Source organism: Tenrec ecaudatus, chromosome 14, assembly GCF_050624435.1.
Source record: "Tenrec ecaudatus isolate mTenEca1 chromosome 14, mTenEca1.hap1, whole genome shotgun sequence".
In the NCBI taxonomy this organism is placed as follows: domain Eukaryota; kingdom Metazoa; phylum Chordata; class Mammalia; order Afrosoricida; family Tenrecidae; genus Tenrec; species Tenrec ecaudatus.
This window is the reverse complement of record NC_134543.1, coordinates 35512295-35540050: the sequence shown is the minus strand read 5'-3', so window position 1 is coordinate 35540050 and position 27756 is coordinate 35512295. Positions and strand designations below refer to the sequence as shown.

The following is a 27756-nucleotide window of genomic DNA, read 5'->3' as shown; positions in this document are numbered from 1 at the left end:
GGTTGGGGGGAGTGAGTGAGAATGTTGGGCAGTAGGCCCGTTAAGAGCCCAGCCAAGCACCTGGAATGGAGAAGGCTCTTCCAGCAGTATCTGTCCAACACATGGATTTCCCACGGGCACTCAGAGCAGGTGGGACCGAGAACAAAGGACAGCGCTCAGTCCCCTCCTGGCAGGATCAGGTCTCAGGTATGGGCCCCCAGCAGAGCTGCGTCAACAACTGGACTCCTGGTGCAGCCACGAGCAATTCTGCTTGTGGGGCTCTGTGGCTTCCTGAGAATCCGAGTCGTGTGGAGAGTGTAGAGGAAGGCAGGGGCTCAACCATATGCGCAGCAGGTCGACGATGAGGAGACACTTGGCTCAGGCCCAGGGGTTCCCACCACTGCCGGTGAGTTGGGAATATGATGGCAGCTCGTGGCTAGCTGTAATGCTGGTGGCTACAGAATTGCAACCACTGGCAGCATCAAGCCACGGTGGACAGGTTTCAGCAGAGCCGCCAGACTAAGACTAGGAACAGATACCTGGCAGCCCATGAAAACCCTAAAGATTACGGCAGACTACTGTCCAATACAGTGCTGGAAAGGAGTGCTGGCAGGATTACGGTGAGCCCTGGGCGGCCAGCTACAAACTCGGCCATTGAACCACCAGCTGCTCTGAGGGAGAAAGATGGGGCAGTGTGGCAGTTACATAAGGGGTGGAGTCTAGCCTGTCATCCACCAGGTCAAAGCTTGATGACCTCAATTTGGAGGCGCCACAGAGATAAATAGCCACGGGAGGCCAGATACACTCACTCCCTGCGAGACATTCCTATTGACAAGCCGCATGGAGATAAGCTGATGGCGCCGGAGGCCTGGAACTGGAGGAGCCACGCGGAGGCCCACGCCAGCGCTGAGATGCTTCCACCACCACTGGATCACTGGGCTGTGATCTTCCTGCATTCGGCATCATTGCATGGCTGCGTGAGTCTAAAGAGGAATTTACAGACCAGTGTCGACATATGGGGCAATATTGGACTTACGGACTTGATCTGGACTGGGCTGGGGTGTTTTCTTAATGCACCATCGCTCTTTGATATGAAGTTCTCTCTGATACACATGAGTGTCTCTGGATTTGTTTCTCTAGTCAACCTGTACCGACACAGGCTGTCTGCTGCCATCAAATGGGTGGTGGGTGCCGGTACTGGAGGATCAGCTTCAGTTAAAACCCACTGCCGTCGAGTGGACCCAGATTCATGCTGACGCTACAGAGAGGAGCAGGGCTGCCCCTGGGACTCTCCGAGACCGAACATCTTTAGGGGTGCCGAAAGCCTCATCTCTTTCCCTCAAGCACAGATGGTGGTTTCGAGCTGCTGACTTGTGGCTCCCGGCAGAGCCCATACAACCCCACCTCCCCCATAGCTTCAAGCTCACCCAAATGGTGGAGCCGGCACCAGCTGGAACAGTCGTTCCCTCTGTTGTGCACGGGGCCCGCCCTGAGTTGGACAGCAGAAGAGGGGCTGCTGGGAACCCCCAGCTCAGTGTTTCCAGAAGCCTGGGGGCTGCAGAGCTGGTGCTCAGCTTCCACCATGCCATCTTGCTCGCACATATCCACTCTGTCAAGGTCAAATGCCTGGACCGCCCACTGGACTTGAGCTCAGTCATCTGCCCTCAAGGACGAGCACCCTGCACTAAGCAAGGCCTTCTGTGGGTGGTTTCTCCTATTTGCTGCTCTCCGAGGTGCTCAGTCCACCCCCTGCCACCCACCCCAGGATTTGTGCTTACTGAATTGTCACCACGCCAAAGCAGCAGCCCCACTCCAGGAAACAGGGGAGGCACTTATGGCAAAGAAACTGGGGTGTGCCCTGCCTCTCCAGCCCCTACACCAGCCCTCAGAGGGATGAGGAGTGACAGACCCTACCCCAGTAGGAAGGGCCTTGTGTTAGTCCAAATTGACTAGAGAAACAAATCCAGAGACACTCGTGTGTAATAGGGAGCTTTATATAAACGAGTAATTGTATATTGAGAAAACAGCCCAACCCAAGTCCATAAGTCTGAAATTAGCCCATATGTCCGATACCAGTCTATCATGTCGATACCAATCTATAAATTCCTCCTCTTTAGACTCACATAGTACACGCAATGACACTGAATGCAGGAAGATCACAGGCCAGTGGGTGGAAAGTGTTTGTAGATCCAGCGGTGTAAGCATCTCAGCGCAGGCGTGGGTCTCCATGTGGCTCCTTCAGCTCCAGGGCTCTGGCTCCATCAGCGTAGCTTCATGTGGCTTGTCATCAAGAATGTTAGGCAGAAAAGAAAAAAAATTTTTTTAAAAAACAGAATGTTAGGCAGAGAGTGTCCTGCCTCCAGGGAGGAAGACAGGAGTTCCCATGATTCTCAGGAAAAGATCATGCCCACACAGAGGCATGATTGAGTATGACCTGATTGACAGGCTAGACTCCACCCCTATAACCTATTTAACAAGCTGACATGGAATTATATAACTATCCCAGCCCTCATCTCTAGTGGGAATAAGGCGTATCTGGACCACTGGGTCCCAGAGGAGATGCCAGGTGCACCCGAAGCATGACAGGGAACTCAGGTAACAGATGAGCTGGTATGCTCGTGCAGGGACCTGGTGGCCTTGGGGCGTGTGTCTGCCACTCCCAGTCTACAGCTACGGCAAAGCTGTTCCCCGCTGGCGCTTCTCCCCGCACCGTTTGGACAGAGAAATCAATGACATGCTGAAGGATTAGGATGAGAGAAACGGGAACTCGGCACCACCTCCGCTCCCTCTTGCAAACAGATGTGAGGTCACTGAGCCCACCCCCAGGACCTTGGAAAAAGGAAGCCGTCAAGCTGCCCTCCCCAAGGTTTTCAAATAACAGCCCTTCCACGGACCTTCCTCCCGGACAAATCCCAGCCACTTCTGCACCAGAGAGACGGGCCCTTCTCCTCTGTCAACAGGGACCATCTCTGAAACCACAGAGGCGGGGCCAGCCTGTCCTAGAGGGTCGCTGTGAGTCAGCATTGGCTGGACAGCACTGAGTCTCCAGTCTCGGTTCTGAACCAGAGGGCCTGTCCAAGGGCAGCTAGCAATAACCAAGAATTCAGGCATTTAGAAGAAGCCCGAGGGGCCATTCTGAACCCTCCCTGTCTGCAGCCTCACTTCAACATCTCCAAGGACAGGGAGCGCAGGACCTCCCCAATGCACTCCCTAAGGTTCTGCACGCTGGTCGCCATCTACCTGCCCAGAGGGCCTCCCACCTGCATCTGACTCTGCCCACAGGGAGAGGCTAGTCCTCGTACCTCAAGAGCATCCTTCAGAGGTCTGAGGGTACTGCACCCCAGCAGCCCTGGGTGCATCTGTCCATGCTCCATCGTGTATTCTCTAAGTTCAGCAGCACACACCCAGCCTGTCCCGGGCTTCCTCTCGCTCGCTCCCTGGCTCAGCAGGGCAGCCACCCTGACATGACCTTGCTGCTCCAGGACACCTCAGCTCAAAGCACCAGCGGTGACAATAAGGTAAATCTAATGGTTAAAGGTCTTGAAAAACTCTCCAGAGAGAACAGACAGACCTGCAACTATTTATAGTTCTGTTTTGTGTTTCATGTCTATCTATATAATCTAGGCAGGATAAACAATCCCGAGAAGAAAACAATGGGACCACCGTTTCCAGGAGGATATGGGAGAGTGGGAGAGGAAAGGGGGAGCCAATAAACCCAGGGACAAGGGAACAATAAGTGATCTAAAATTGATGGCGAGGAGGGCATAGAATGCCTGGTGGGGTTTGATCAAGTGCAGTGTAGCAAAGAGGAATTCCTGAGCGCTAAATGAAAGTCGAACATGATAGTGAGACAAGAAAAAGATAAAAGCAATTAGAGGGAAAAGAAAGCAATTAGAGGAAAGAACTAGATGGCAAAGGACATTTATAGAGGTCTAAATACAGGCAAGTACATATGTAAATATATGTGTATATAAAAATGATAGGGACACAGATCTATGTACATATATTTATATGTTAAGTATTAAGGCAGAAGATGGACATTGGGTCTCTACTCAAGTACTCCCTCAACACAAGAACACTTTGTTCTATTAACCTAGTGTTCCATGATGCTCACCTTCCCAACACGATCACTGAAGACAAAATGGGTGCATAAGCAAATATGGTGAAGCAAGCTAACAGTACCCAGATATTAAAAAATATAGCAAGGATCTGGGGTCTTAAAGGCTTGAAGTTAAACAAGCAGTCATCACTTGGAAAAAGCACACCAGCCTGTGTGATCATGAGGTGTCTACAGGATCAGGTATCAGGCATCAGAAGATCCAAAACAAACAATCATATCGATGCAAATGAGGGAGGATGGAGTGGAGACCAAAAGCCCATCTGTAGACAATTGGAAATCCCCTCACAGAAGGGTTTCAAGGAAGTAAAGCACCAACGAAACACACATTTCTCTAGTTCTTTAATGCTTCCTCCCTTTCCCCCGAAAACGCCCCCCAATATCATGACCCCAGTTCTACCTTACAAATCTGGCTAGACCAGAGCATGTATACTGATACAGATAAGAGCTGTCAACATATGAAATTCAGGACAGATAAACCCCTCAAGAGCAATAATGGGAGTAGCAATACCATAAGAGTAGGGGGAAGGTGAAGAGTAGGGGGAAGGTGGGGGGAGAAAGAGAGAACCAGTCACAACGATCAACATATAACTCCCTCCCCAGGGTGACGAACAATAGAAGCATGGGGGAAGGGTGGCAGCAGATGGTGCGATATGAAAATAAGAATAATTTATAACTTATCAAGGGTTCATGAAGGTGGGAGGGGAGGTGGAAACAAATGAGGAGCTGATACCAAGGGCTGGAGTAGAAAGAAAAAGTTTTGAAAAGGATGATGGCAACAAATGTACAAATGTGCTTGACACAATAGATGGATGGATGGTGATAAAGTGATTAAAAAAAAACTCTCTAGAGAAATTGGATAGCTGTGACCAGCTGGGGGGTAGGGACTTCCCGCTCAGAGGTGACTGTTTCAGAGTCTGCCTCGCCCCCCTCCACTCGGCTACGGCAAAGCTGAGGAGATGAAGTGTCTGACCCAGGCGGCTGCTGGGGCGATCATCACGGAGCCTCAGCCTCCTCCGCGGTGGCACACTTGGGCCTGGCACACATACTGGGGGCAAGTGTGTGTGTGGGGGGGAGGGGGGCTGGAATCCACATATAGTAAGTAGGCTGCTGCGCAGTGTTTGGGCGCTTAGGTACTCAAGAGTGGTTTAGAATTTTTTTTTTTAAGTTTCCCCCCTGAAGTTAGTTGTCATATTTTTCTTTCTAAAAAATCTGGGTTCCTGGTTTTGTTTTTCAAATGGGATGAGTCCGTCACCACCAGACCTAGCATTGCACAGGAAAGACCACCAAGCAGCTCCAAGTGGTGAGGGGGCCCGGGGCGGGGGGCAAACAGAGGAGGCGCTCGCTGGCCTGGAATGCTGACCCAAAGGCTGGGGGTTCAAGTTCCCCCATCGGGGAAAAGGCCCAATAACCAGGCTCTGAAAAATCAGCCACTTGAATCCCAGGGTGCAGGCTCTGCTCTAATACACGCATGGTCAGCCCAGAGTCACAGTCGGCTGGAGGGAAGGGCACCTGGCTGCATGTCGGTCGTGGGGGCTGTCCTGCCTGAAAGCTCTTGAAGGCTCTGCCAGGCTCCGGGTTCTGGGGTCCCCCCCACCCCCTCAGCACCCAGTGTCTATGCTCTCCCAGCCACAGGAGTCTCTCTTCACAGCATGCAGCAGAGCCCAGGCAGGTCTGTGGGCCAGGAGCCTCCCCTACCTGTCCTCTCCCATAGAATCTACAGTGCCAGGATGTCGGGGGGTGACAAGAACCAAGGAGAGCAAGCTCTGGGTGTGAGACCATGAAAGAGGAGACTCCAAGGCTGGAAAGACTGCTGTTAGTTAGAGAACCCACAAGTTGACCAGATGGAGGTGCGGGGGGTCTGCCCATGGGGTAGGGTGGGGGCAGGCTGCGGGAACCTGGAGTGCACAAGGTCAGGCTCCGCCGGGAAGCCAGGGGCAGGCCTTACCTTCAGCTCCAATGGACACCAGCTTGACCCCTTTGCTAGCTATGAAATCCAGGGCCTTGTTGACGTTGGAGATCTTGTGCACCCTCATCTTGCCTCTCTCCGGCTTGGCCAAGCGCTCACCTGATCAGAGGGAGGAAGGTGAAGGTCAGGTGCTATTATCCAGGAGGCAGGAGTGCAGCACACCACCCTCAGCCCAGGCACGGCTTTACAGGGACACAGGCATGGAGGGGAACATCTGTCTGTCCTGCTTCCAGCCACCTGCTTCCAGACCGACAGGCAAGCACGGCTGACCGAGAACCCTACTGCGAGGGACACACAAAAGAACAGGACAGACAGTAAGAGATCTCCAAAAAGATAAGGGGGACTAACAGCCTCCTTCTTGTCATGAGACCAGAGCCGGATGGTGCCGTTGCCATGACTAAATGATTGGAGCAAAGATTTGACAGAAGACTCCTGGTCAAAAGGAGGGGTGGTGCAGTACAGAACTTCAAGCTTTCATAGAATCCAGACTCTGGAGCCCCTGGAGCTGGATGACCCCCACTAAACTACGGCCCCGACTGGATCTTAAACAGTCGCTCTTAAACCGAAACGACCCTTGAAGCCACCTCTAAACCAAACAGTTGTTGGAACAGAGTGTCCATCATGAAAGATGGCGCTGTTTTCATGAGGAGCTCTCTCCCACAGGATGGATGGAGGAGGATCTTTGGTACTGGCTAATGTACGTCCAGCCCCCAGCCCGATCCTGCTGAGGGAGACCTCCCCTCTGTGGAGGAATGGGGATGGCTGGGACGGGAATTCTTCGGTGAAGAAAGCGTTGGGGTAAAGGTTAAACACAGTCTGCACAAAGATCACCCGGATAATTTGCTTCCCCACGCTGCTGGCTCCCCTTGCTCCTGCTTCTGAATTTCCAACCTGGGGCATCTAGGGAGGAGTCTGGGAGTCCACACTCTGAACGAGCAGATCAGTGGGTTTTGCAGTGGTGACCAAGGGCCACACTTTCAGAGCCTGTCTCTGTAGGCAGCACCCCTTTCTCCTTCTCCTCGACCCTGCCAGACACCCAACTGAGGAGGAAAGCGCAGTGAGTATCTTGGCACCCTGATGTCTCCCAGCCCTGGGCAAGGACAGGCGGGCTCTATAGAAGTGCTCGACTCCCCGGGGGCAGGCTCCGGCCCAACCGCTCTGAGCACCGTCTGTCTACTTGCGATAAGTGCAGTTCCCAGCATTGTGGGGCGGAGGGAGCCCCTGCCCCCAGGAGCTCAGCATCAAATAGGGCTAAAAACACGTCGGCCAAAAAAATGACTCTACCACACGGCACATGGCACGCAGAGAATTCATTAATGAGGTGCTATTATATAGTTCTTGTGAGATGGAAATGGTTAACACTCTCAACTGCTAACCTAAAGGCCAGTGGTTCGAGACTACCCAGAAGAACCTAAGAAAAAAGGTCCAGTGATCTGCTTCCCCAAAGATCGGCCACTGAAAACCCGGCACAGTTCAACTCTTGACACACAGAGGGCCAGGGGCCAGGGTCCACACCACGAGCGAGAAGCAACTTGACAGCAACTGGCTTGTTGGTTGGTTTGCTCGCCTGCCTTCTAACAGGAATTCGAGGGGACAGGCAGCAAAAGCGGGGTGAGGGGGGGTGGTGCGGGGGTAGGGGGACAGGGAAGGCCTCTAAAAGGAACTGTGTCTTGGTGGGAAGTTGAAAGAGTCAGGCCAAGTTGTTTTCTGGAAACTGGAGGCGTGCTGGGAAAGGAAGCAGGGGCAGACATTCTAGCCGGCACTTGGAGCTTGCGGCGCCAAGGCAGGGGTCAGGGGTGCATCACACCCGGGAGCGCTGCGTGGCTCCATGGGTGGCAGAGGGTCTGGCACCTTTGTGGACTCCCACACCCTCATATCAATCCCAGCTCCTACCGCTCCTGCAGGGGGCAGAGCCAAACTACCCGCAGGGTTTCCTAGCCTGTAAATGGCATGGAAACAGAGTGCCACATGTCTCGCCTGGAACGGCTGGTAGATTCAAACCGCTGCCTTTTGGTTAGCAGCGGAAAGCCTTAGCCTCTGTGCCACAAGAAACTCCTGTTTTGGAGAACAGTCAGTTGAAAATAAAGCAGGCGCCACCTCACACAGCATCCAGCAGACTGCGAAGGAATGTGGAGGCCTGGAAAGGTCTCGAGCAGGGAGCAGCATGACCGGATTTGGCCTGTCCTTCACCACAGAGGGAGGGAGGCTCTCAGCTAGCTGAGAGCCGGCACAGGCCCGCATTGATACTGTGGTCAAAGAGGGTAAAAGAAGGTTATGAAAAAAGGAAATCTAATGAACAGAATTTGAATGCCAAATCGGAAAGAGGAACAAGAGCTGTCTAAAAGGAATTCTAGATTAGATGCAAGAGAATGGATAGACAGTGTTATCATTTATCAAGAATAAGGAAGCATGCAGGGAGAACAGTGGGGTGGGTTTTAGGGACAGGAGCAGCAGCAGTAAACTGTGGACATGGCAATTTTGTGGGCACGGTGAGACATCTGGGTGGAGATGCCTAAAGAGGCGTGGTATTTATGAGGGGCTCAGGGGAGAAGTCCGTACAGAGTCTGTATCTGGGCTAATTGGGATCAAGGTAAAAAGCAAAGTGCAGAGAGTAGTTGAGGTTGCCTACGGTCTGAACAGGCTGGAACCTTAGAAGCCACCAGCCTTACGGGAATGGTGAAGGAAAAGCACCCAGAGGGCCGAAATGCACATTCAAGTGGAGACGACCCTCAAAACATTTGGATACCCAAATTCCAAGCTGAGAGGTTGATCCTGGGCTGGGATCATCTGATTTACATGGGCTGGTGGGTAGATAGGTGAACTGGTAGGTAGGTAGGTAAATAGATAGTAGGTTGGTAGGTGGGTAGGTAGGTAGAGTGGTACATAGGTAGGTAGAGAGTAGGTAGGTAGGTAAGTAGGTAGGGTGGTATGTAGGTAGGTCGGCAGATGGTTGGTAGGTAGGAAGGAAGGAGCAGAATCAAGGTTTGCAAATTCATTCTTGACTGTGCCCTTGACCAGAGGATCCTAGGACGTCAGCATAGGAAAGACTTCAGAAACTACCCTCCAAATCTCTGCTGTTTTATAAATAATGCTGCTGGATCAGAACGGCAAAGTGACTTGCCCAAGGATGGACAGTGGGTCCAGGACAGAGTCAGGAATGAGGTCGGGTCTACTAGCACCTGAATCCATCCGTGTCATCCCCGGCTTCTGTCAAGGGGCCACAGCAGAGGCGTCAGGGCAGAACCCAGCCCACCTGGCATTGCCTTTGCCCTAGGACTCCCCCGGCCAGCGACCCGGGGACCCAGCTCACCTGGCACTGCCTCTGCCCCAGCACCGCCCCAGCCAGGGACCCAGGGACCCAGCCCACCTGAGATGACCTCGAGCAGCAACATGAGCTTCAGGCCATCCCGGAAGTCCTCCTCGATGTTCTCGATCTGAGTGCCCGCCTTACGGAGATGGGAATTGCACCATGCCGTGAACGTCTGGCAAAGGAAAGAAGAGCACGTGGTCAGTCTCTTGCCCGAAGTCGCATGGTCTAAGGTGTGTCCTGCAAGGGCAAAAGGTTAGTACCCCAAAATGTCCATGTGTGTATCGGGCAGAGAAGAGACGCGACGCTGCAAACACAGAGGAAGAATTCCAAAAAAGGGAATCCAGGGGACTGCATGCACAGACTGTCGAGGTGGGGATGATCAAGGTTGTCCGGAGGAGCCCGGCGGTGTAGTGGGTACGCATTGGGCTGCGATGCGCAACGTCAGCAGTTCGAAACCACCAGCTCGAGAAACAGACAGGGTTTTCTAGTTCCATAAACAACTACAGTCTCAGAAACGCAATGGGGGCAGTTCTACCCTGTCCTACAGGGTCGAGATGAGCCGGCATCGACTCGATGGCAGAGTTTGGTTTGAAGGTTGTGGGGAGAGAGCAGCCGGCGGTGGCAAGACACAAACCAGGATCCATCAGGTAGATCCCAAACCGAGCTGTCCTGTGCCAACACCTCCACCTGGTGGCCCACACAGGAACAAAGTGATTCAACAAACAAGAGAACCAAAGTGGGAGCTCGAATTTCACACCCTCCTGTAAAACTCAGGCCTGTGGCAGAGAGAAGGTGCTTTCGATCAGACACGTGTTTTGGCCAACGGCAAAACTCTGCACCAATGAGTTCAGTTTACAGCAGGGCCAGTGAGTTGTCTTCCCATGCTGTCCACCCACCCTCGCCCCCCCCGAGAGAATGACTTACTCATCATACCAGCAGCAGGCCACCCTAGAAACACCCCTCCTCCTAGGAAAGGTCACCTGACTCCTGAGCCACGCTACTTCCTCCTGCCCCTGGGGAACTCCAGATCGGAATGGCAAGGAGGGGGGAGGGCATGGCATGGCAGTGGTCACGAGGGGAAAAGAGATGTCAGGGAAGGGTCGAAGAGCCTGCCCCCAAGAGTGGGAGTGCAAAGACGAGGCATGAGTGCAGACAGGGGATGAGCGAGAGAGTGTATGACACCGTCCCCCAGGGTCTTCAAGGTATGTCTCCCTAGGAACAATGTCACCCCCCAGCTCTCTCTGCCGGCACACGGACTGGGAATGGGCAGCCTGGACTACCTCTCGCTTGTCACACTCATCTTTCTAGATTGAGCCTAGCATATCGCCTCCTCCAGGAAGCCTTCTAGATAGACACCGCCGTGCCTGGGATGGGCACACAGAGTCCATGGCACGCGGTCCACTCATTCCATCCTACCCCACATACCAACACTGCATGGCCACTGGTCAGCTCCCTGTCCCCTCCCTACTCCTTGATCTCTACTGCCACCTGGGGGGCACCCCAAGAGAGTGCCCCATGTTCCCTTTTGTATTTCTGGGGTCCCCAGTCCGGAGCCAGGGATACAGCCAGGAACAAGAGTGAAAACCCTGCCCTTGTGCGGTCAGCGTGCTAGGGAGAGAAACGTGAGTGCCTGGGCGAGGAATGGGCATCAAACAGATGCGGAGCTGGAGGGTCCTGCAAGATCCACGGAGGCCTGTGAGTGGTAGGCAGGGGAGTGACAGGACACACAGCATTTCCGGCCCTCTGGAATCGGACACAGCTCGGAGGCGGCAGCAGACACAGGGGATTTCTGGGTGCCTGCCCTCTAGTGCTGGTATTGTGAACCTGATCCTTGAGTTTCCTTTTTCTTTCATTTTATTGTTATAAAACAGTATGAAAGCACCGTGCATCTTATAACGAAATAATGTGTTGTCGTTACTATTTTTATTATTATTATTGGAGGGCACAGTCTTTTCCAGTTCCCATCTGTCCAATGCCATTGGCCCAATGGCCATCCCATGATATAATCACTTTGGAGCAAAAACAAACTAACCAGTGGATTCTGACCACGGACATGCCCACGTGTGTCGGCAGAGAACTATTCCAGGGGGTGCTGGGAATGTGAACTCGGTCTTTATCCCACTGTGTCTCTGGAGGGTTTGGTCCTCAACCTATTAGCGTTTTGTGCCACCCAGAAACCCCCGTGTCTGGGTTGGGGGTCTTTTGCGCATTTGTCAGCATCTCGTGCCTCCTCCCCCCAACTGGTCAAGCCCGGTGTGGTCTGGGTCCTGGGGGGAATGGTCTGGCGCGCCCCCTCACCCCATTCCCCGTTGCTAGCTGTAACCTCACTGTTTTCTGCCCCGTGGACTGGGGCGTGGGGGCGGGGAGAAGGAGGAAGAGAAGGCTTTTCTCAGAAGCTGCTGCTTTTGAAAGCGGAAAACTGATGGAGAAAGCAGCAGGCCACATTTCCTGGGGAAGCCAGGCTTGGCGCCCAGAGACAAAACCACACCTGTGTTTGCTCAGACCTCGAGCTCAAAGTCTGGGTGGGGGATGGGGGGAGGGGTGGTGGGCATCGAGGGCGGGGCTTTCTAAAACCCCAAGCTCCAGACCCGACTCCCACAGTTACTTACCGAGCGAGGCCCTGAGCATTACCATTTTCAACCCTGTTCCCTCAACAAACAGCACCGCACACGGAGTTCAGGCCCAACGAGGAGATGGTGGGGCTTGGATTCCATTCGGCCAGTTTTGGGCTTAATTCTTGTATGCACCCTTAATTAGCTGTATGACACCCCCACCCCTCTGTCTCAACATCCTTAACAGTAAGTTGGGGATAGTGACCCCCTAAACCAGGGGTTCCGAACCTTCCTAATGCCACAACCCTTTAATACAGTTCCTCATGTTGTGGTGACCCCACAACCATAAAATGACTTTCGTTCCTACCGAATAACTGTAATTTTGCTACTGTTATGAATTGAGCAACCCCTGTGAAAGGGCTGTTCGATCCCCAAAGGGATCGTGACCCACAGGTTGAGAACCACTGCCTTAAACCCATAGTCAATACCAACTCATACTGGACTCTAGATGACAGAGTACAGTTGGCCCCTATGGCTTTCTGAGACTATATATCTTCAGGAGAGCAGACAGTTGGTAGGTTTGAACCCAGGACCTTGCAGTTCACCGCCCAGCACATAGCCCACTGCCCCCACCCCCCGGTTCCTTGATAAAGGGTCACTTTGTTGCCTCAGTCCCAACCCGACCCCCTATACAAACTGACCCCTTTGCTCCAAGAGTCCCATCCTGGGCTTCTTCAGTCATCTCCAAGGCCATGCTCGGACTCACAGGCCGGCTAAGGGAGGATTCTGTTCTGGAAAAGGGGCTCAGGGCTACCAGTCTCAGGAAAAGTGAATTGGGGGTTCAGGCCATTCTGGGGAGAGTTAGCAGAGTGGCAGCAGCCCCTCCCCACAGTCTACCCCTTCCCCCCCTCGCAACTGGACTGCACAGAGAAGGGACAGCTGAGAGAGAACATGGACCTTGTTTGGGCTCCCTGGACCCGAACCATCTACACGTCTAATCGAGAATAACGGTAACTGTCCAGGAGCCTGGACAAGTTACAAACGGGAGCCTGGCCAGGTTCCAACATGGCGGGGCAGCGGCACTCAGAGTCCCTCCGTCCCCCGTGTCTGCTCAAGGCCTTGCTTTCACACAGATCCCACTAGCAAACTTTCCTTCTGTTTAACCTGATCATTTCAATAGCGTCCCTTCAACACGTGTCTCAAAGACGCAGGGCTTGGGAGACCAAGCTAATCAGACATTAGTCACACAGGCCTCTTGGAGCCTCGGTTTTCACATCTGTAAAATGGGGTAGGAATCCTGGTGGCGTGGTGGTTCTGTGTTCTGCAGCGAACCACAAGGCCAGCAGTTCAAAGCCACCAGCTGCTCCGAGTGAGAAAGATGAGGCTTCCTCCTCTTGTCAAGGGTTCCAGCCTTTTCCGAAACCCACGCTGGCAGTTCTAACCTGTCCTATAGGGTCCTTTCAGTCAGAATCAAGTTTGGCTTGGGCATTAACCAGGCAGGATGGTAATCAAGATTAAGTAAGACAGTAATATTTCCGATTTATATTAATAAAATGCTTTCACGAGCCTGAAATACAGGAAGCGAGCATGTGAATGTCAGGCGCCGAAAGGATATCCGTTCATCATCTGCAGCAGATATCTGGGTGTGGAGGACCGAGTCATAAGTTTGAGTCAGGGGCTGGGCCTTTGGCCCTCAGAGCCTTGACCTGGGGGTCCAGGAGCAGGGACGCCGCTCACCACGAGAGAGGAGTCAGCAATCTGGACTTTTTATGGGCAAATCCCGATCAGTCTTAAAGCAAGACACTCCTCAGCCCCTCCACCCACAAAAAACATACAACCAGACCGGAATTCCGATTCACTGGGTTTCTCGTTCCACAGTGGGATGTACCTACAAGATGCTTCCCAGTCCCCTCGCAGAGCTATACACGCTCAGACTCGAGGGGTGTGTTGGGGCAAGCACCCACTCGCGGCAGACACCTGCATTCACCCAAGAGACCACCAGGCAACATTAGCCTCCTGCGAGCCTGGGAGCAAAAGCTGATGGGGGCTTCCTGTCATCCAGGCTTGCTCAACAACCGACACGTGTCACAGGGGCCGCACACACCACACCGCCCATGCCTGGTGAATTAGAACAAGAGTTCTACCTTCCTTCGTTCCATCTGGGGGAGGGCGGGGGTTACTGCACACTCAGAATGTCAGGGAACAAGGACGAGGAGGCACAGGGTGTGAGGCTGCAGGAGGGGCTGTGGGACAGCTCTGGTGAGAAGCAGCCGGCCAAGGTGCACTAAAATGGGCATGAGCCCTGAGCTCCGCCGGGACACGCGTCCCTGGGTAAATAACGCTAAATAAAGCAAAGCAGCGAGCAGGAGGCCATTCATGCAGTCTTACTTGAGCGTCAATGCCCAGAAACAGCCGATGTTCTATGAACACAGCATCTGTCGAGTCAATGAAGGAGCCCTGGCGGAACAGTGGTTACCCGTTGGGCCACAATCCCCAGGATCGGAGGATCGAAACCACCAGCCAGTCTGCAGGGGAAAGTTGGGGTCTCCACTGCTGTCAACAGTCTCGGAAACTCCCGGGGCCAGTTCGACCCCATCCTACGGGGTTAGTCCAAATCAGTACTGACTCGAGAGCAGTGGGTTTTTTTTTTCTTTGGGTTTTAAAGTAAGTCATATACTGTTCACATCCATTTAATGGGGACGTCACAGAGCCAGAGTGGCGCGGACTCACATTACGGACTGTGATGGAAAATGACATTCTATAGGCCAACCAAACAAAAGCAGAATAATGTGGACCCGTATGAGCTGCAGGCTACAACACTGTCGAACGGGAAGCTGAAGCACAGCTCCAGGAAGATGCATCTGACGGCACACGGCGCTGGGGGCTCTGCTCGCTGACCTGTCGGTCCCCGCTCCCCTGCTTTATGTGCCAAGTGGTCTGAACGTGGTTAGGCTACAATGAATGATCAGCTTCCTGTTCTTTCTCTCTGCTTGTGTTTTTTTTTGGGGGGACGTTGCAAAGAGAACTTTTCTTTATTCACTTTACAGAACCAGAGGCATTAAGCATTTCTTTCTACATCATCGACTGTTTAGAGGAAGCCCGGCTATCTTCTTTGCGCACGCGCATGGGATTAAAAAGTATACGGTCTTTGGCGGTGTTAACACCTTCCGGTGTATAACCCGGCAACATGAATTACCACCACCCTCCCGTTTCCAAACGCTGGCCCCCACCTCAAGCAAAATCACAGCCCTTCAGCTCCAACTGCTTCCCCGCCCCTCCACTCCTAGCTGACCTCACCTGAGCCGGCACCTGAGAAGCCTCGGTGGACAAAGGCGCTTTTTCCTACTGGTTGTGCAGAGCAAACAGGATAGGCAAATGAGAGCGGCCGTGCGTGCGGTCAGGGGGTGCCACCCCACCCGGCCACCAGACCGGGGCCTCACGTGTGGACCACACCACAGAGGTCACTCCAGGGGAAGGTATTGTTCAGGGGTCAGGGGTCAGGGGTCAGGAGGCCTGGGCCCCGCTCTGGCTTTGTCAGGCATGCATGGGGCCTCTGATAAAGCAGCAAACCTCGCCCAGCTGTGTAACCCCAGACGCATCCCTGAGACCTTGCAGGCCGGAAGCGCAGCGACTTGTCCCTCCCACCACAGGGCACCTAATTAAAAGACACAATCAGACAGAGCACCCTGTGACAGACGTCTGCTCCCACATGGGCCTCATTCCTTTGGGCGGGCTCTGCCCCCTGTCCAAGAAGCCCACTACATCCCACACGACCTGCTGCATCGCACGGCGCTCCGAGCCTGGTCATTCTCAAGACTGGCCCTTACAGCCCACCAGACAGATGCCTCTTGTTACCCTCCTGGGGAGGCCATAAAAGCTCTTGGCCAGTGCTGGGAGCACACTGGAGGAGCTGGGAGAGCGGTCCTCCGGAGAGGGGACCTGGGGGGCTCCAGGCAGGGACAGAGGGGCAGCCGCTTTTCGCTGAATACCCTTTTGTTCTGTGTGAGTTCTGCACCCTGTTCAATCATTACCTGTTTGGGTTTTTTTTTTAAGACTATAGAGAAAAGCCCATTGAATGTGTACATGGACATTGGATCTGGGATGGGAGGGAAGGGACTTCGAGCGCCTCTAGGATTTTTTTCCCCCCTTGGGTGGGTGGGGATGGGGGAATAAGGAGTGTACACTGATCATGTATTTATCAAAGGAGAAAAAAGGTGTTTTAAACAACAACCACCACCACCAAAAAAAGGACAAAAGTTATCCCATATTGAAACCAATTATTAAGAGGACCAAGTAAGACGCTGTGTAAGGAGAGGGCTGTGTGAATTATCTTAAGGTGCCTTCTCAGTGTAGGATACGATAAAGGAGGCCCAGGTACGGACCAAGGCATCCTGAGAGTGCAGTAGGTTAGGCATTGAGCTACTAACTGCAAGGTCGGCAGTTCAAATCCATGAGCCGCTCCTGAGGGAGAAAGCTGAGGTTGCCTGCTCCTATAGAGTGACTCTCAGAAACCGTCATGCGTAGCTCTACTCTGAGCTGCAGGTTGTTGAAGTGGAATTGACCCAATGGCAGTGGAAGTTGGGACCAGGACAGGAGGACAAAGTAGCCATCAGGCACACATCCATCCAAACAGCCAGAGGGCAAACTGATGACTGTGGGGAGAGATGGGAGGCAGATCCCCTCACCATGCTACGTGCCCCTAGAGACGAGACCTATCCACACTTCCAGGTCTCTTTCAGGTGGGGCTGGCGGTCTTTCCTGAGTAGGCCTCTGTGCCCATGGAGTCAGAAGGCAACTCACTGGCCCCTCAGCCCACCCGCTAGCAGAGCCAGCCCCTTCTGAGGCTGTGGGTGGGCGGCTGCTGGCCAGCGGTGTACAAGCATCTAGCCAGGACCCCCAGAGAGGCCGGCCAGCATACGTGCACCAGTCTTATTCTAGAAACCTTTGCTGTCGCTGGTAGGTCACGGCAGGAGGCTGGGGACTGTTGTTTCGCTCTCTCGGCGTCCCGGAGGTCCTGTGACCCCACCCACGGCCAGGTCGGCCAGGGCGCGGGCACTGCGGGGTTGAAGCAGAGACCTGCCCAGAAGTGATCTCAGATGTCCGGTTTGCTGGTGGCGTAAATAAGGGTATCTGGTTCACTTATCAAGAGCCAACTGCCCAGCCTTGCACAGCGGGCTGTCAGCTGCTTCCCTCGCAGAAGAAAAGCACAGGGCTCAGGCACAGCTCAGCTCCACCCAGATCCAGTTACTTCCCACCCAGCTGGGAGTGGTTTCTGAGCAGGTGGAGAGCCACCAGGCAATTTCCTTTCTGCAGAAAGGCCAGCTCTGTTACAGCAGGCCCGGAGGGACACAGGGAGGGATTCTGAGCACCTGGAAACACAGGCCTCACCTGTGTGGGGCGGACAGGGCGTGGACATCCAAAGGGAAGGAGCCAGACTTTGGGATCCGACAGACCTGGGGCTTCAGCCCTTTCTGAGGACAAGAGCCTTAACCCCTCAGTCTCTAGGCTCCTCACCCATAAAACAGCAGGAAGTTAGGAAAAAGCCAATCAGCTCATAGGCACTAAGGGCTTCGTCCACAGCAGATGCTGAAGAAACACCTTCGTGGCTCACAGGCTGTGTGGCTGACCTAAAATAAGTCAAACCTTGCCGGTTGCCTCCGCCAAGTGGGAAGAAACAACCATCACTGGGGATGTTGTCAAGATTAAGATTTATTTTTTAAATTGCCATCCAATCGATTCTAACTCACAGCAGCCCTGGAGGGTAAACGGGAACAGAATTTCAAATTCTCTTGGAATCCACACTTTCTGGATAAGACACCCACCCCCCTCTCCCAGGTACTGCCCCAAGGCCATCTTTAAAACCACAGGGTCTGGAAGGCAGGAATCTTCAGGATAGCATCCTTCTCCGGGGAGTGGCTGCTGGGTTGCGAGTCCTGACCTAAGCCGCCCCGCCCAGTGCTCCTTCAAGTTTGGGGCAGCGGAGAAGCCTGGGACACAAGAGGCGCTCAGCAATTGTCCCCATGACGTCATCACACCCTCACTTCCTAGCCCCCTTCTATGTAACCAACGTTAATCATTCACCATCCTGTTGTTTGGTTTCTGTCCTGTTATCTGTTTCCACGGATGAGGAAGCTCTGAAACCTGTCTCCAGGCCGGGGTGAGGAGACCGAGGCTGGCTTATGTCCATCTGCAGCCCGCTGTGGCTGCAGGTCGCCCAGAGGTCACACCATGCTGGGGGTGCACCTAGTGCTGGGTTCTCCGACCTCAGGAGCACCGCCTGGTTGGAGAGGGGCTCTAGACCCACCAGGAAGCCCAAGAATGGCCTTCCTGCCAAGGCCCCAGGGAGGCCTGTCTGCCCAGTGCAGGTGGAGTCTGGGCTCCTGGAAGGATCCAGAGCTATTTCACAAGTGGACAGGTGGACAAATGGTTCCAGGGAAGACGCAAGGTCTGTCCTCTTAGCTCCTGGCTAATGCCGACCCACATCGCGCATTCCCTCCCTGCCTCTCATACCACCACTAATCTGCCATGATTCACAGCCTGACTTCTCCCCAGGGGCCAGGGAGCCCACAGCCACTGCCCAGGCATCCCGGGACCTGTCAATTGTGGGTTTTGTAATCCTGAAGCAGCTGCTTGGCTTCACTGAGCTGTGGTTTCATCAGTGAACACAGCAAAGGAAGTCTCTGTCCCATCTGGTTGCTGTAAGGGAAGAGTCCGTGCAAAAGGCTGGGCACAGTGCTGGCTTGCAGAATGCTAAAAACCCAAAGCCCTCCTAGTGACAGGGAGAAAGCAAACCAATGGTTGCTTCAGGCAGGGGGCGTCTAGGGGAGTTGGGCAGGAGGACACGGGGTTTCTCTCTGGGGCGATGAAAACATTCAACAATTGACCAGGTGACGCATGCACAGTTCCACAAATTATACTCGAAATCTTCTAATCAGGCCCTTTGAATTGCACGGCACATGAATTCTCTCTCAATAAAGCTGTGACTGAAAACACACTCGTGTCTCACTGCCCCCGGGAACCCCTCAGAGCACGATGGGATCTCCTGGGCATTTGATCCATGATTCTCCTGAAAGGTCCAGATCAAAAGGAGGAACATGCAGACCTGAACTTCAAACTCTCCCGGTATCCAGACTCATGGGAGTCACGGAGGCTTTGTTAGACTGAAAATGTCCCGCAAAGCCTTCTTTAAAGCACCACAATGAACCAAAGCCAAACCCTGCTGCTGCTGAGTCTGTCTCCATCCACAGAAACCCTGCGGGACAGAGTGGAGCCACCTCCATTTCCCGGCTGTCATCGGCAGACGCCACACCTTCCTCCCATGGAGAAGCCCGGAGTTGAAACTGCTGACCCTTCAGCCAGCAGCCGAGCTCCTCCACCGGCACTGCCAAGGCCCCTGACAAAATCGTGCTGTTCTCACTCACAGCGACCTTCTCGACATGACAGAAGGAAACACTGCCCAGCCCCGGGCCCGGGCCCACTTGTTCTCCCGTTTGAGTCCATCTATGTAGCTGCTGTGTCCATCCATCTTGCCGACAGTCTTCCTTCCTTCCTTTTTTTTCGCTGCCCTACCACTTGACCAAGCATGACGTCCTTCTCCAGGGACCGGTCTCTCTTGCCAACAGGCCAGAAGCACATGGACAAAGTTCTCTCCATCCTTGCCTCTAGAGAGCACTCTGGCTGCGCTCCTCCAAGATAGATGTTTGTCCCTTTGACAGCCCGCCTTCCTCTTCACCAGCACCGTCGTTCAAATGCCCGGATTCCTCTTCGGTCTTCCTCTTTAGCTTAGCTTAAGTCGTAAAGAATGTCTAATTAAAGGACCATCTGCACAGGACCAAGCTGACACATCACCTTGAGAGATGAGACAGGGCACACTCGGAGCAGTTCACAGGGATAAGGAGGAACTAGTTGGAAAACATGGCAGAAATTGTGACATTGTTCTGGAGCAGAGGTCCTCAACCCTCCTGATGCTCAAGCCTTCAGACAGCTCCTTGTGTGGTGGTGACCCCCCCCCCCAACCATAACATTATTTTCGTTGCTACCTCATCACTGTCATTTTGCTAGTTATGAATCGGGCGACTCCTGTGAAAGGGTCGTTCTACCCCCGAAGGGGTCTCGACCCACAAGTTGAGAACCGCTGTTCCAGATTATCTTGCGCATTTTCTCAACGAAACAACAAAAGTAGATTTGAAAAGAAAAAAGTAAAATACACATCCACAAAAATACCCCAGGACCCCGCTAAGTCTTTTATGGAAGTAAAAAGGTCCGCAGGGAAGAAGCCAGTCTCAAAGGCAGGGCAGCTCCCGGGCCCTCGCCCTCCCGGGGACTGATGAGCTCAGCTACTGAGCAAGGACCCAGAGTGGAAGCTGAGTGACGCGGGGTCTAGTCTGCCCATCTCAGGAGGGTGGCACTGCAGCCAGGGCTTCCCTGGGGGCTCTAGGAGCCTGTGACCTTGTCGGGAAGCCAATGTGAACAGCCAAACGCCAGAGCTATGCTGAGCCTGGTCCTGCCTGGAACAACCCGCCCTCCCCCCCCACCACCCCCACGTCTGGAGTCCACTGCGCCCCGGCTCACAGGAATGGCCTGCACATCCTTTATCCAAAGAAGGAAAGGGCACCCAAAGTGAGGTCATCTGGTTTGCCTGGCACAGATGCAGAGAGCTACGGGTCACCCATCCCACAAACAACGTCCCCAAAGGACAAGGATGTGGCCCAACCTGGTGTTCACAGAATTTGGCCTGACCGAACGGTGGCCCATCCTCCACGCCACCACGTCGCTGATGTGTGACCCCGGGGAAGGACCTTCCCCTTCAGAGGTCCGGGCTCACACGGGTCACCTGTGAAATGAGTCCGATCGAGTGCGCTCTCCTGGGGCTGTGGTCAGCATGGAGGCGCACCGTGGGGCTCCCCACCTCCAGTCCCTTCTGCTGACACCGCGTGGCTGCCTGGGAGCGACAAGCCTGCCTAGATGCCAAGCTGCCAGAGCTCAATCTGCTTTTCATCACGTTTGCAAGAAAGGAGACTCTGCTTGGACAAAGCCCTTTCCTGCGCCTCCCCTCGGGGGTCCCCAAACGACCACCCCGGCTGGAGCTTCTGTCAGGGACTGTCCAGAGACCACGCCTGGCCAGCCCAGCCTCTTTGAGCCCACGGTCTTTGGGCTGGCCGCTGGGGCAACAGCTCTCTCTGTCAAGTGGCTTTGGGGGCGGGCAGGGCAGGGTTTTTCTAGAAGACCCCGGGCCCAACTGGCAATACTGGCCTTACGCACTGGGCTGCTAACTGAAAAGTTGGCAGTTCTAAACCACCAAGGCCTCTGCAGGGGAGGAGGAGGGGGCTTTCTACTCCCACAAGGAGATGTGGTCTCAGAAACCCCCAGGGGCGGGTCTACACTGTCCTCGAGGGTCACTCGGGTCCTAATCGACTCGCTGGCAGGGAGTTTGGTTCGGGTTTTGTTTTCCGGTGACGCCCGGGGACTTGTGATACATCTCACAAGTGAGCTCTTCTCAGCCCACCTGATGACCAGGCAGGGAAACAGGACCGAGAAGACACACAGAGACGAGAAAGAGAGGCGGCTGGCACAGCCGTGCTCCAGCTCAAGGCTGCATGCGAATGAGCCGGAGGGCTTGGGAAGTGAGTCCCAGGCCTCCCGAGCCGGGAAGTCAGAGGCCGGTGCTGACTGCCGCTCTCTCCAACAGGCAGCCGTTGGTGGCACTGGTACCGAGCCCCACGCTGAAGAACACGGGTTTGGTGGCTCCGAGGATCCTGGTTGGGGTGCAGAAGCCCCGGGTCCAGTCTGGGCCTGCCACTTACTAACCCTGAGACCTGAGCCACTCTTGGGGTTTCCTGAGCCTCGGGTTCCTCATCTGTAAAATGCGGTCACACGTTTCTCCCTGCATTGTTACGGGGCTTCGACGAGCTAACTGATGACAGGAAGGCCCCCCTCACTGTGGTACAGGCAGAAGTAACGTGGCGAGAGTTCACCGCCGGAGGACAAGAGAGAAGAAAGGCAAGACGGGGTATCCGTGGAAAACCACAAACTTGGCTCCCAGCAGGGATGATGGCGGCACACCAGGCTGATTGTAGTTAATGTCACTGTACGTGACAAAAGGATGGCATGAGCAACGTTCTGAAACAAACACACACACACACACACACACACACACACTCTCTCTCTGGCGGTGGGAGTGGAGGGAGCTCAGAAAGCTCAAGGAGAAATTCCATTATCTTTTCATTCAATTTTCCATGAGTGTTTGACGTCCCCTCATAGGTACGCACATGTGTGTATATGTGTATGTGCGCGTATACAGACGAATGCAAGGTGTATAGATTCATCTTGACTACTAAAAACTTTTTAAAGGACTCCAGGGGCCTGTTTAAAAAATGATGTTAGTGTACTCAATGGTCTCTGGAAGCCCTGAGGGGCCCAGTGTGTCCCCAAGTCTGGGTAGCTCCCCTCAGCAGGTCCTGAGCTCCTGTTCTCCCCTACGGCGAACTTCCTGCCCTCATCCAAGGCAGGCAGGCAGGCAACAGGGCATTCTGTGTGTTGGGGATGACCTGGGTGTCCACCGCGGGAGCTTGGTTAGCACACAGTGGCCTTGCATAAACGCACAACGACAGGGAACCATGAACCCAGAGACACGATCAACGCATGCTCTTCACCGGCCATGCTAGGAAATTGTGTTTTCTCCCCAAAATGTGACACACGGGTCCACAATTAAACAGCAACACAGAAATCGAAAAGCCCTTTTCAGGGAGCTACAGCCAACCTGTGGGCCACGAGCAGCCAATGGCACACCTGCCCTCTGGGCGGACCACTGGACCCATTAGAAGTTCGCACATAAAGGGCAGCCCAGCAGGCCGGCCAGCCAGCACCTCGGCGTGGCCAGCCTAGCTTGAGGGGCAGGGCGGCAAGAGGACCAGCAGGGAGCAGGCAGCTGACAGCTGGGAAGGTGTCCGTGGAAATGGGCAGGCAGGTGCGGCCTCCCATTCCACCGGCAGGTGGTCAGGACTCAGGTGTGTACAGCCCTCTCCAGAGGTTGTGCAAGCCAGAGAAGGGAGACAGATGGGAGCAGCCCAAGTGGGGCTTGCACTACTCACCCCAGCCCACCCCATCACCACTGCACATCGGGCATGTCCCAGGGCAAAGCGACCCCTCAGCGTGCCAAGGGGATGGGGCGAGGGGAACAGGAGTCGATCTTGGAGCTGCTATGATTTTCATCGTTGCCACCTGGTAAGCCTCTCTCCACGTGGTTACTACAGCAAATGATGGAGAGAAGAGCCGAGCTCGAAGACTCCAAGGGACAACTTGAGAAGACAAGTATTACAGTGAAATAGGCAAAGACAGCGTTAGAAAGCCCAAAGGTGCTGCATTTCTCAAACTGACAGAAATGAAGGAGAACTCAAGTCTTAAGGTGCAATGCCAGAAGGTCCTATGGGTAAAAAATGGAATGATGCAGAAAACATCAACAAAAATAACCGGTCAACATTCAGCCATTTCAGGAGACAGCCTACGGTTAAGAATGAATGCAGAGTGCTGATGGAAGAAGTCTGAGCTGCACTGACGGCACCGGCAGCAGGAGCAACGGAACGCCAATTGAGATGTTTCATAAGAGCGGCAACAGCACATCGACACTGAACTGCCAAAAACCCCGGATGAATTCAGATGAGGGTGTGGAACAAGGGCTATCACTGCTCACGGCATCTGGACCGTGGCTGAAAGCAGAGCACACCAGAAAGATGGGTTCCATTGACGACGCAAAGGCACTGGGTCTGTGACCCCTAACTCAGGATGGAGAACGACGCAAAGGGTGGGAACTCTGTAACCCCGAGTTGTGATCCTGCGGAACCTGTACATAGATCAGGAAGGAGCTATTCTACTAGGCCAAGACAATTCTTTGATTTTACATCAAGAGGTATCCTTTCACCTTGCTTATCCAACCCGGATGCTGAGCAAATAATAAGACCAGAAGCGAGACAGGACGAAGCCCCAAAGAGCAGCGCTGGCGGGAGACTCGTCAGCCCTCTGGAGAGGACACCACCGTGTCTGCTGAGGGCAAGCAAGGTTTGCAGCGCTCACCGACGAAGACCAAAGACGAAACCGATTCCGTGTGGATGGCACCGCAACAAGACAACAACCATCCTCACCACTGGGCCAACAGACAGCAGGCTAAACCAAGAAAGACTGTCAAGAAGTTGTCCGGGAATTCATGTTGCTTGGATCCACAATCAACACCCATGGCCCCACACACACACACACACAAAATCACACAACACGTGACAGACTTGCTGCCAATAAACACGTCATGGTTCCAAAGCACTTTGAGGCCCCGGGGGAGCCTGACGTATGGTACGCCTAGTGTCAGTCACCTCACGTGCAATGGATAAAAGACAAAAATCATGGTGCCTCTGACGTCCAGCGTCGGGAAGGAAGTTGTCCACGGAACAGTGGGAGGCGCAGAACCAAGTGTCTCGGAAGCCCTGTCAGAAGCGCGGGCTTGAGTTATCAGTGGCCGTGGCTGGGGTCTCTCTGGAATCCGGCATGTCTGTAACTAGCGCATGCTCGACGTGCGGGACCAGGAGGCTGCAGCGGGAGGTCGGTGGGAAGGGCAGCGGGAATCTGGTTCTGTCCCCCAGAAGATGCCGGAGCGTCTCTGTACCGCAGCTGCTGCTGCTGCAGGCTTCCCCAGAGCTCCCCCACAGCCACTGTGGCCTCTCTTCTGAGGGAGCTCCGACAGCCTGCCCACTCCGCAGACAGCCGGCCAGATGTGCAGGGCTCGCTCTGCTGACCCGGCAGCCCCTCACTGGGTGATTGCTCGATGCCTGAGAGCAGTACGTCGGCCAGCAAGCATACCAAGTGGAAATCACCACTGAAGTCGTACATGCAACCAGGGAACAAGAACCGTGCTGGCTGCGGGGAGTGACAACGGGGGTGGGGAAGAAGCCACCTTAGAGACGCATAAATCATCTATTTAGCCATGCGCGTGTCTTAAGGTTTATGATGCAATCCCTCGGCCACTCACGACAGGAAAGGGCCTTTGCAGCTCTTCAACCCTGGGCTTCGGGAAGAGCGGGGTGGTCTGCAGGACGGAGAAAGGGCTGCAGAAGATAGGCCCAGAGACTCGCGGCCACTGTTCCTCCCAGCAGCAAGGGCTCTAACCGGAACCCCGGCAGCTCCCTCACCCCCATCAATCCTTCAGCCCCCCCCCCTCACCCACCGACAACAATCTCGTACCCGTGCAAGTACCAGGAATGAGCTTGGAATGAGCCAAGTCTTCGAGGAGCTCAGCCTAGCAAACTTTGCCCCTGAGCTTCAAGCTCTGACCCTGCAGCCCCTGGCCCCAAAGCCAGCCCTGGAAGAGCAGTGTAGACAAGGCAGAAGATGCTTCTGTCGTGAAAGCGGGCTTTGAGTCCTGAGGCCAGCCCTGATTTGTTGGGTGGCCTTGAAGAAGCAGCTCTCTAGGCCTGTTTCTCTATGTGCCCAAGTGCCGGCGAGGGTTGGGGGGGGGGGGTGCGGGGTCCTGATGTTTGTGCCTGTGGGGCCTTTCAGCTCTGGCAGTCTAGGAGATTTTGAGACCCCAACCTCTTGGTCCTGAAGGGGAAGGCAGCCTATGGACCAAGCTCTCGGGTCTCAGCTCCCAGGGGCCCCCTGCTCAGCTGCACCAGCAGCGACCTGCCCGGGATGCAGCCGACTCCAGACAAGCCAAGCAGGCCGACAGCCAGCCAGCTCCGGCCAGCCCGCAGGCACGGGGGCAGAGCTTCGGTGTAGTCAAGCCCAGCCGCTGGGGGCTGTTTGAAGGTGTTTGCTTTAACGTCGGGCATGAAACGGATGCGGGGGCTTCTCAATGTTGGAACCGTTTCACTTGGGATGGGGGGTCAGAGGATGGGAGTCAGAAAGTGGTGCCACTGCCCCTGTACCACACAGCCCAGTGCAGGGGGGTGGGAGGGGGTGTCCCTCTCTCCCCATGTCTGCCGGATTTTAACCATAAACACAACCCTATTCGGAAGGGAAGGGAAGGTTTAACGCAAACCAGCTGCTTGGCGGGGACTCTCCCCACTCCCAGCCCCCTCCTCGGCCCTCCAATTAAATGTCCGTGGGCATCTCCTCAGCCAAAACTCACTGGAGGGCCAAGCCTTAAAGAGTCAATGCCTCCGGCCTTCACCCTCACACACTCTCAATCACATCCCAGTTTAAACAAAATGTCTGAGCTCCCCCCAAAGGAGAGCGGGGCGGCGGGTGGCCTCCCAGGAGCGCCCAGCACCCATGCAGGCCAGGGGCCAAGTTAAAAGAAGGGGTCAGTGGGGGCGAGGGGAAGCTGGACCCTCCACCGCCAACACTGCCAGCCAGTCCACAAAGGACCCACAGAGCAGCTGGCTTCCTGTGTCTGAGGGGTGGTGCGCGGATGGGCTGGCGAAGACAGCCAACGCGCAGAGAGCCGGTCTGCATACCAGTTGGGGGTGGGGGGGATCCTAGAGGTTCCTGGAAGAGTTCATTGCAGTCTCTAGAAAATGGAGTCCATTACCATTAACAGGCATAGCTGTTAACTCTGAGCACACTCCCAGCAGAAGGCACTGGCCAGGACCTTGCCTTTCCTAACTGGGCACTGTGGTCTTCCAGGCTGCCCTGCTCTGGGTGGGAGCTCCCAGTCCTGAGGGCTCCCCCAGAGGACCTGCCAACTGAAGCTGATAGCCCAGACCACCGGGCCCTCCCTCCCAGCACAAATCAGCTCGCCCAACCCAGGTACCTCGGGCTTCCCCAGGGAAGGGCCACCTCCCCTGGCCTTGTAAGTCCGGGGACCACGTCTCATTCCCTCTACAGGCTCCCCAGCACACACCGACCATCCTCGCCTCCCCAGCATGCCTGGTGTCATCAAGGTCACTGAGACACAATGAAGTGACAAAGGTTCACATTATTTATTGATTTAACTACCCCAATTCTAAAAAAAGGATCCAAAATAATTTTTTAAGGGACGACAGATGATAGCCGAAAAATATTTAAAGCAGGATGACGCTTCAGATGGAAATGCCCTGACTTGCTGTAACATTTCAGTCGTTTTCTCTAACGCACTTAGTCTTAGCATGTTCACCCAACCGTCCCCATGGCGGCAAGTTATTTCCTTATTCCACGGCGGCTTTGCAGCTGCAGCCGGTCGCCATGTCCAGATGATCTAGCGGTCCGCTTTCTCGTCAGTCTATTGAATATCTTCTTCCCATCGAAGCTTCCCGATGATCGTTTGTGACGTCTTGCTCTGTTTCAGTCGGAAGGGTTTCTCGGGATTGTCTTAGGGCACAAAAGAGAACTCAAATCTCCATTGGCGTTTATGCAGCGCACGAATTAAGTCGTAAGTAGGACACACACAAAACAGAGACGCGGGAGCATCACCTGGACGAGGGAGACCCCCCAGCACAAGGTCATGATGCAGTCCAAGGGTTTACCAAGGCTCCAAGTCAGAGGCGTAGCCAGCGAGCTTCTTGACCTACAGCCTCCCAGATGGAGGCCCCTGGGGGTGTAGGGTTTTTAGAGAAATCTCTCAAACAAGAGTTCTGGGAACCATCCAGTCTCCCACTGCCTCTGTCCCCCAGGAGTCATTTGAGTCTATCCCAGCAAAAACATGAATGCTGGGCAGTGTCCTGGGTAAAACGATCCCACATCATGACAGGGTAGCATCTACGGAGTCCCGCGCGAGCCAGCCCAGGTCTCAGCTGTCATGCAGTTCAGATGAAAACTAGACGCCAGACAACAGTCCACAGTCAGGACTTGGCTCAGCTGAGAGCAGAGGGTCAGAGGTCACTAAGGTGGGGCAGGGAGGAGGAGCTAGGCGAGGCAGGATGCAGAATGC

The 27756-nt window shown here is 54.4% G+C and overlaps 1 protein-coding gene across 3 annotated transcripts in view; it reads right to left on the bottom strand.

The window, feature by feature from the left end:
* The window catches only part of ACTN1 (actinin alpha 1), a 96413-nt gene that overhangs the window by 34113 nt on the left and 34544 nt on the right, over window positions 1-27756 (bottom strand). For all 3 annotated transcript variants that reach the window (XM_075530494.1, XM_075530492.1, XM_075530493.1), the window contains exons 2-3: window positions 9433-9547; window positions 6045-6164 (exon numbers count right to left, since the gene is read on the bottom strand). In XM_075530494.1, coding sequence (XP_075386609.1) covers window positions 6045-6164; window positions 9433-9547 — 235 coding nt within the window. The remainder of the gene's footprint in view (window positions 1-6044; window positions 6165-9432; window positions 9548-27756) is intronic.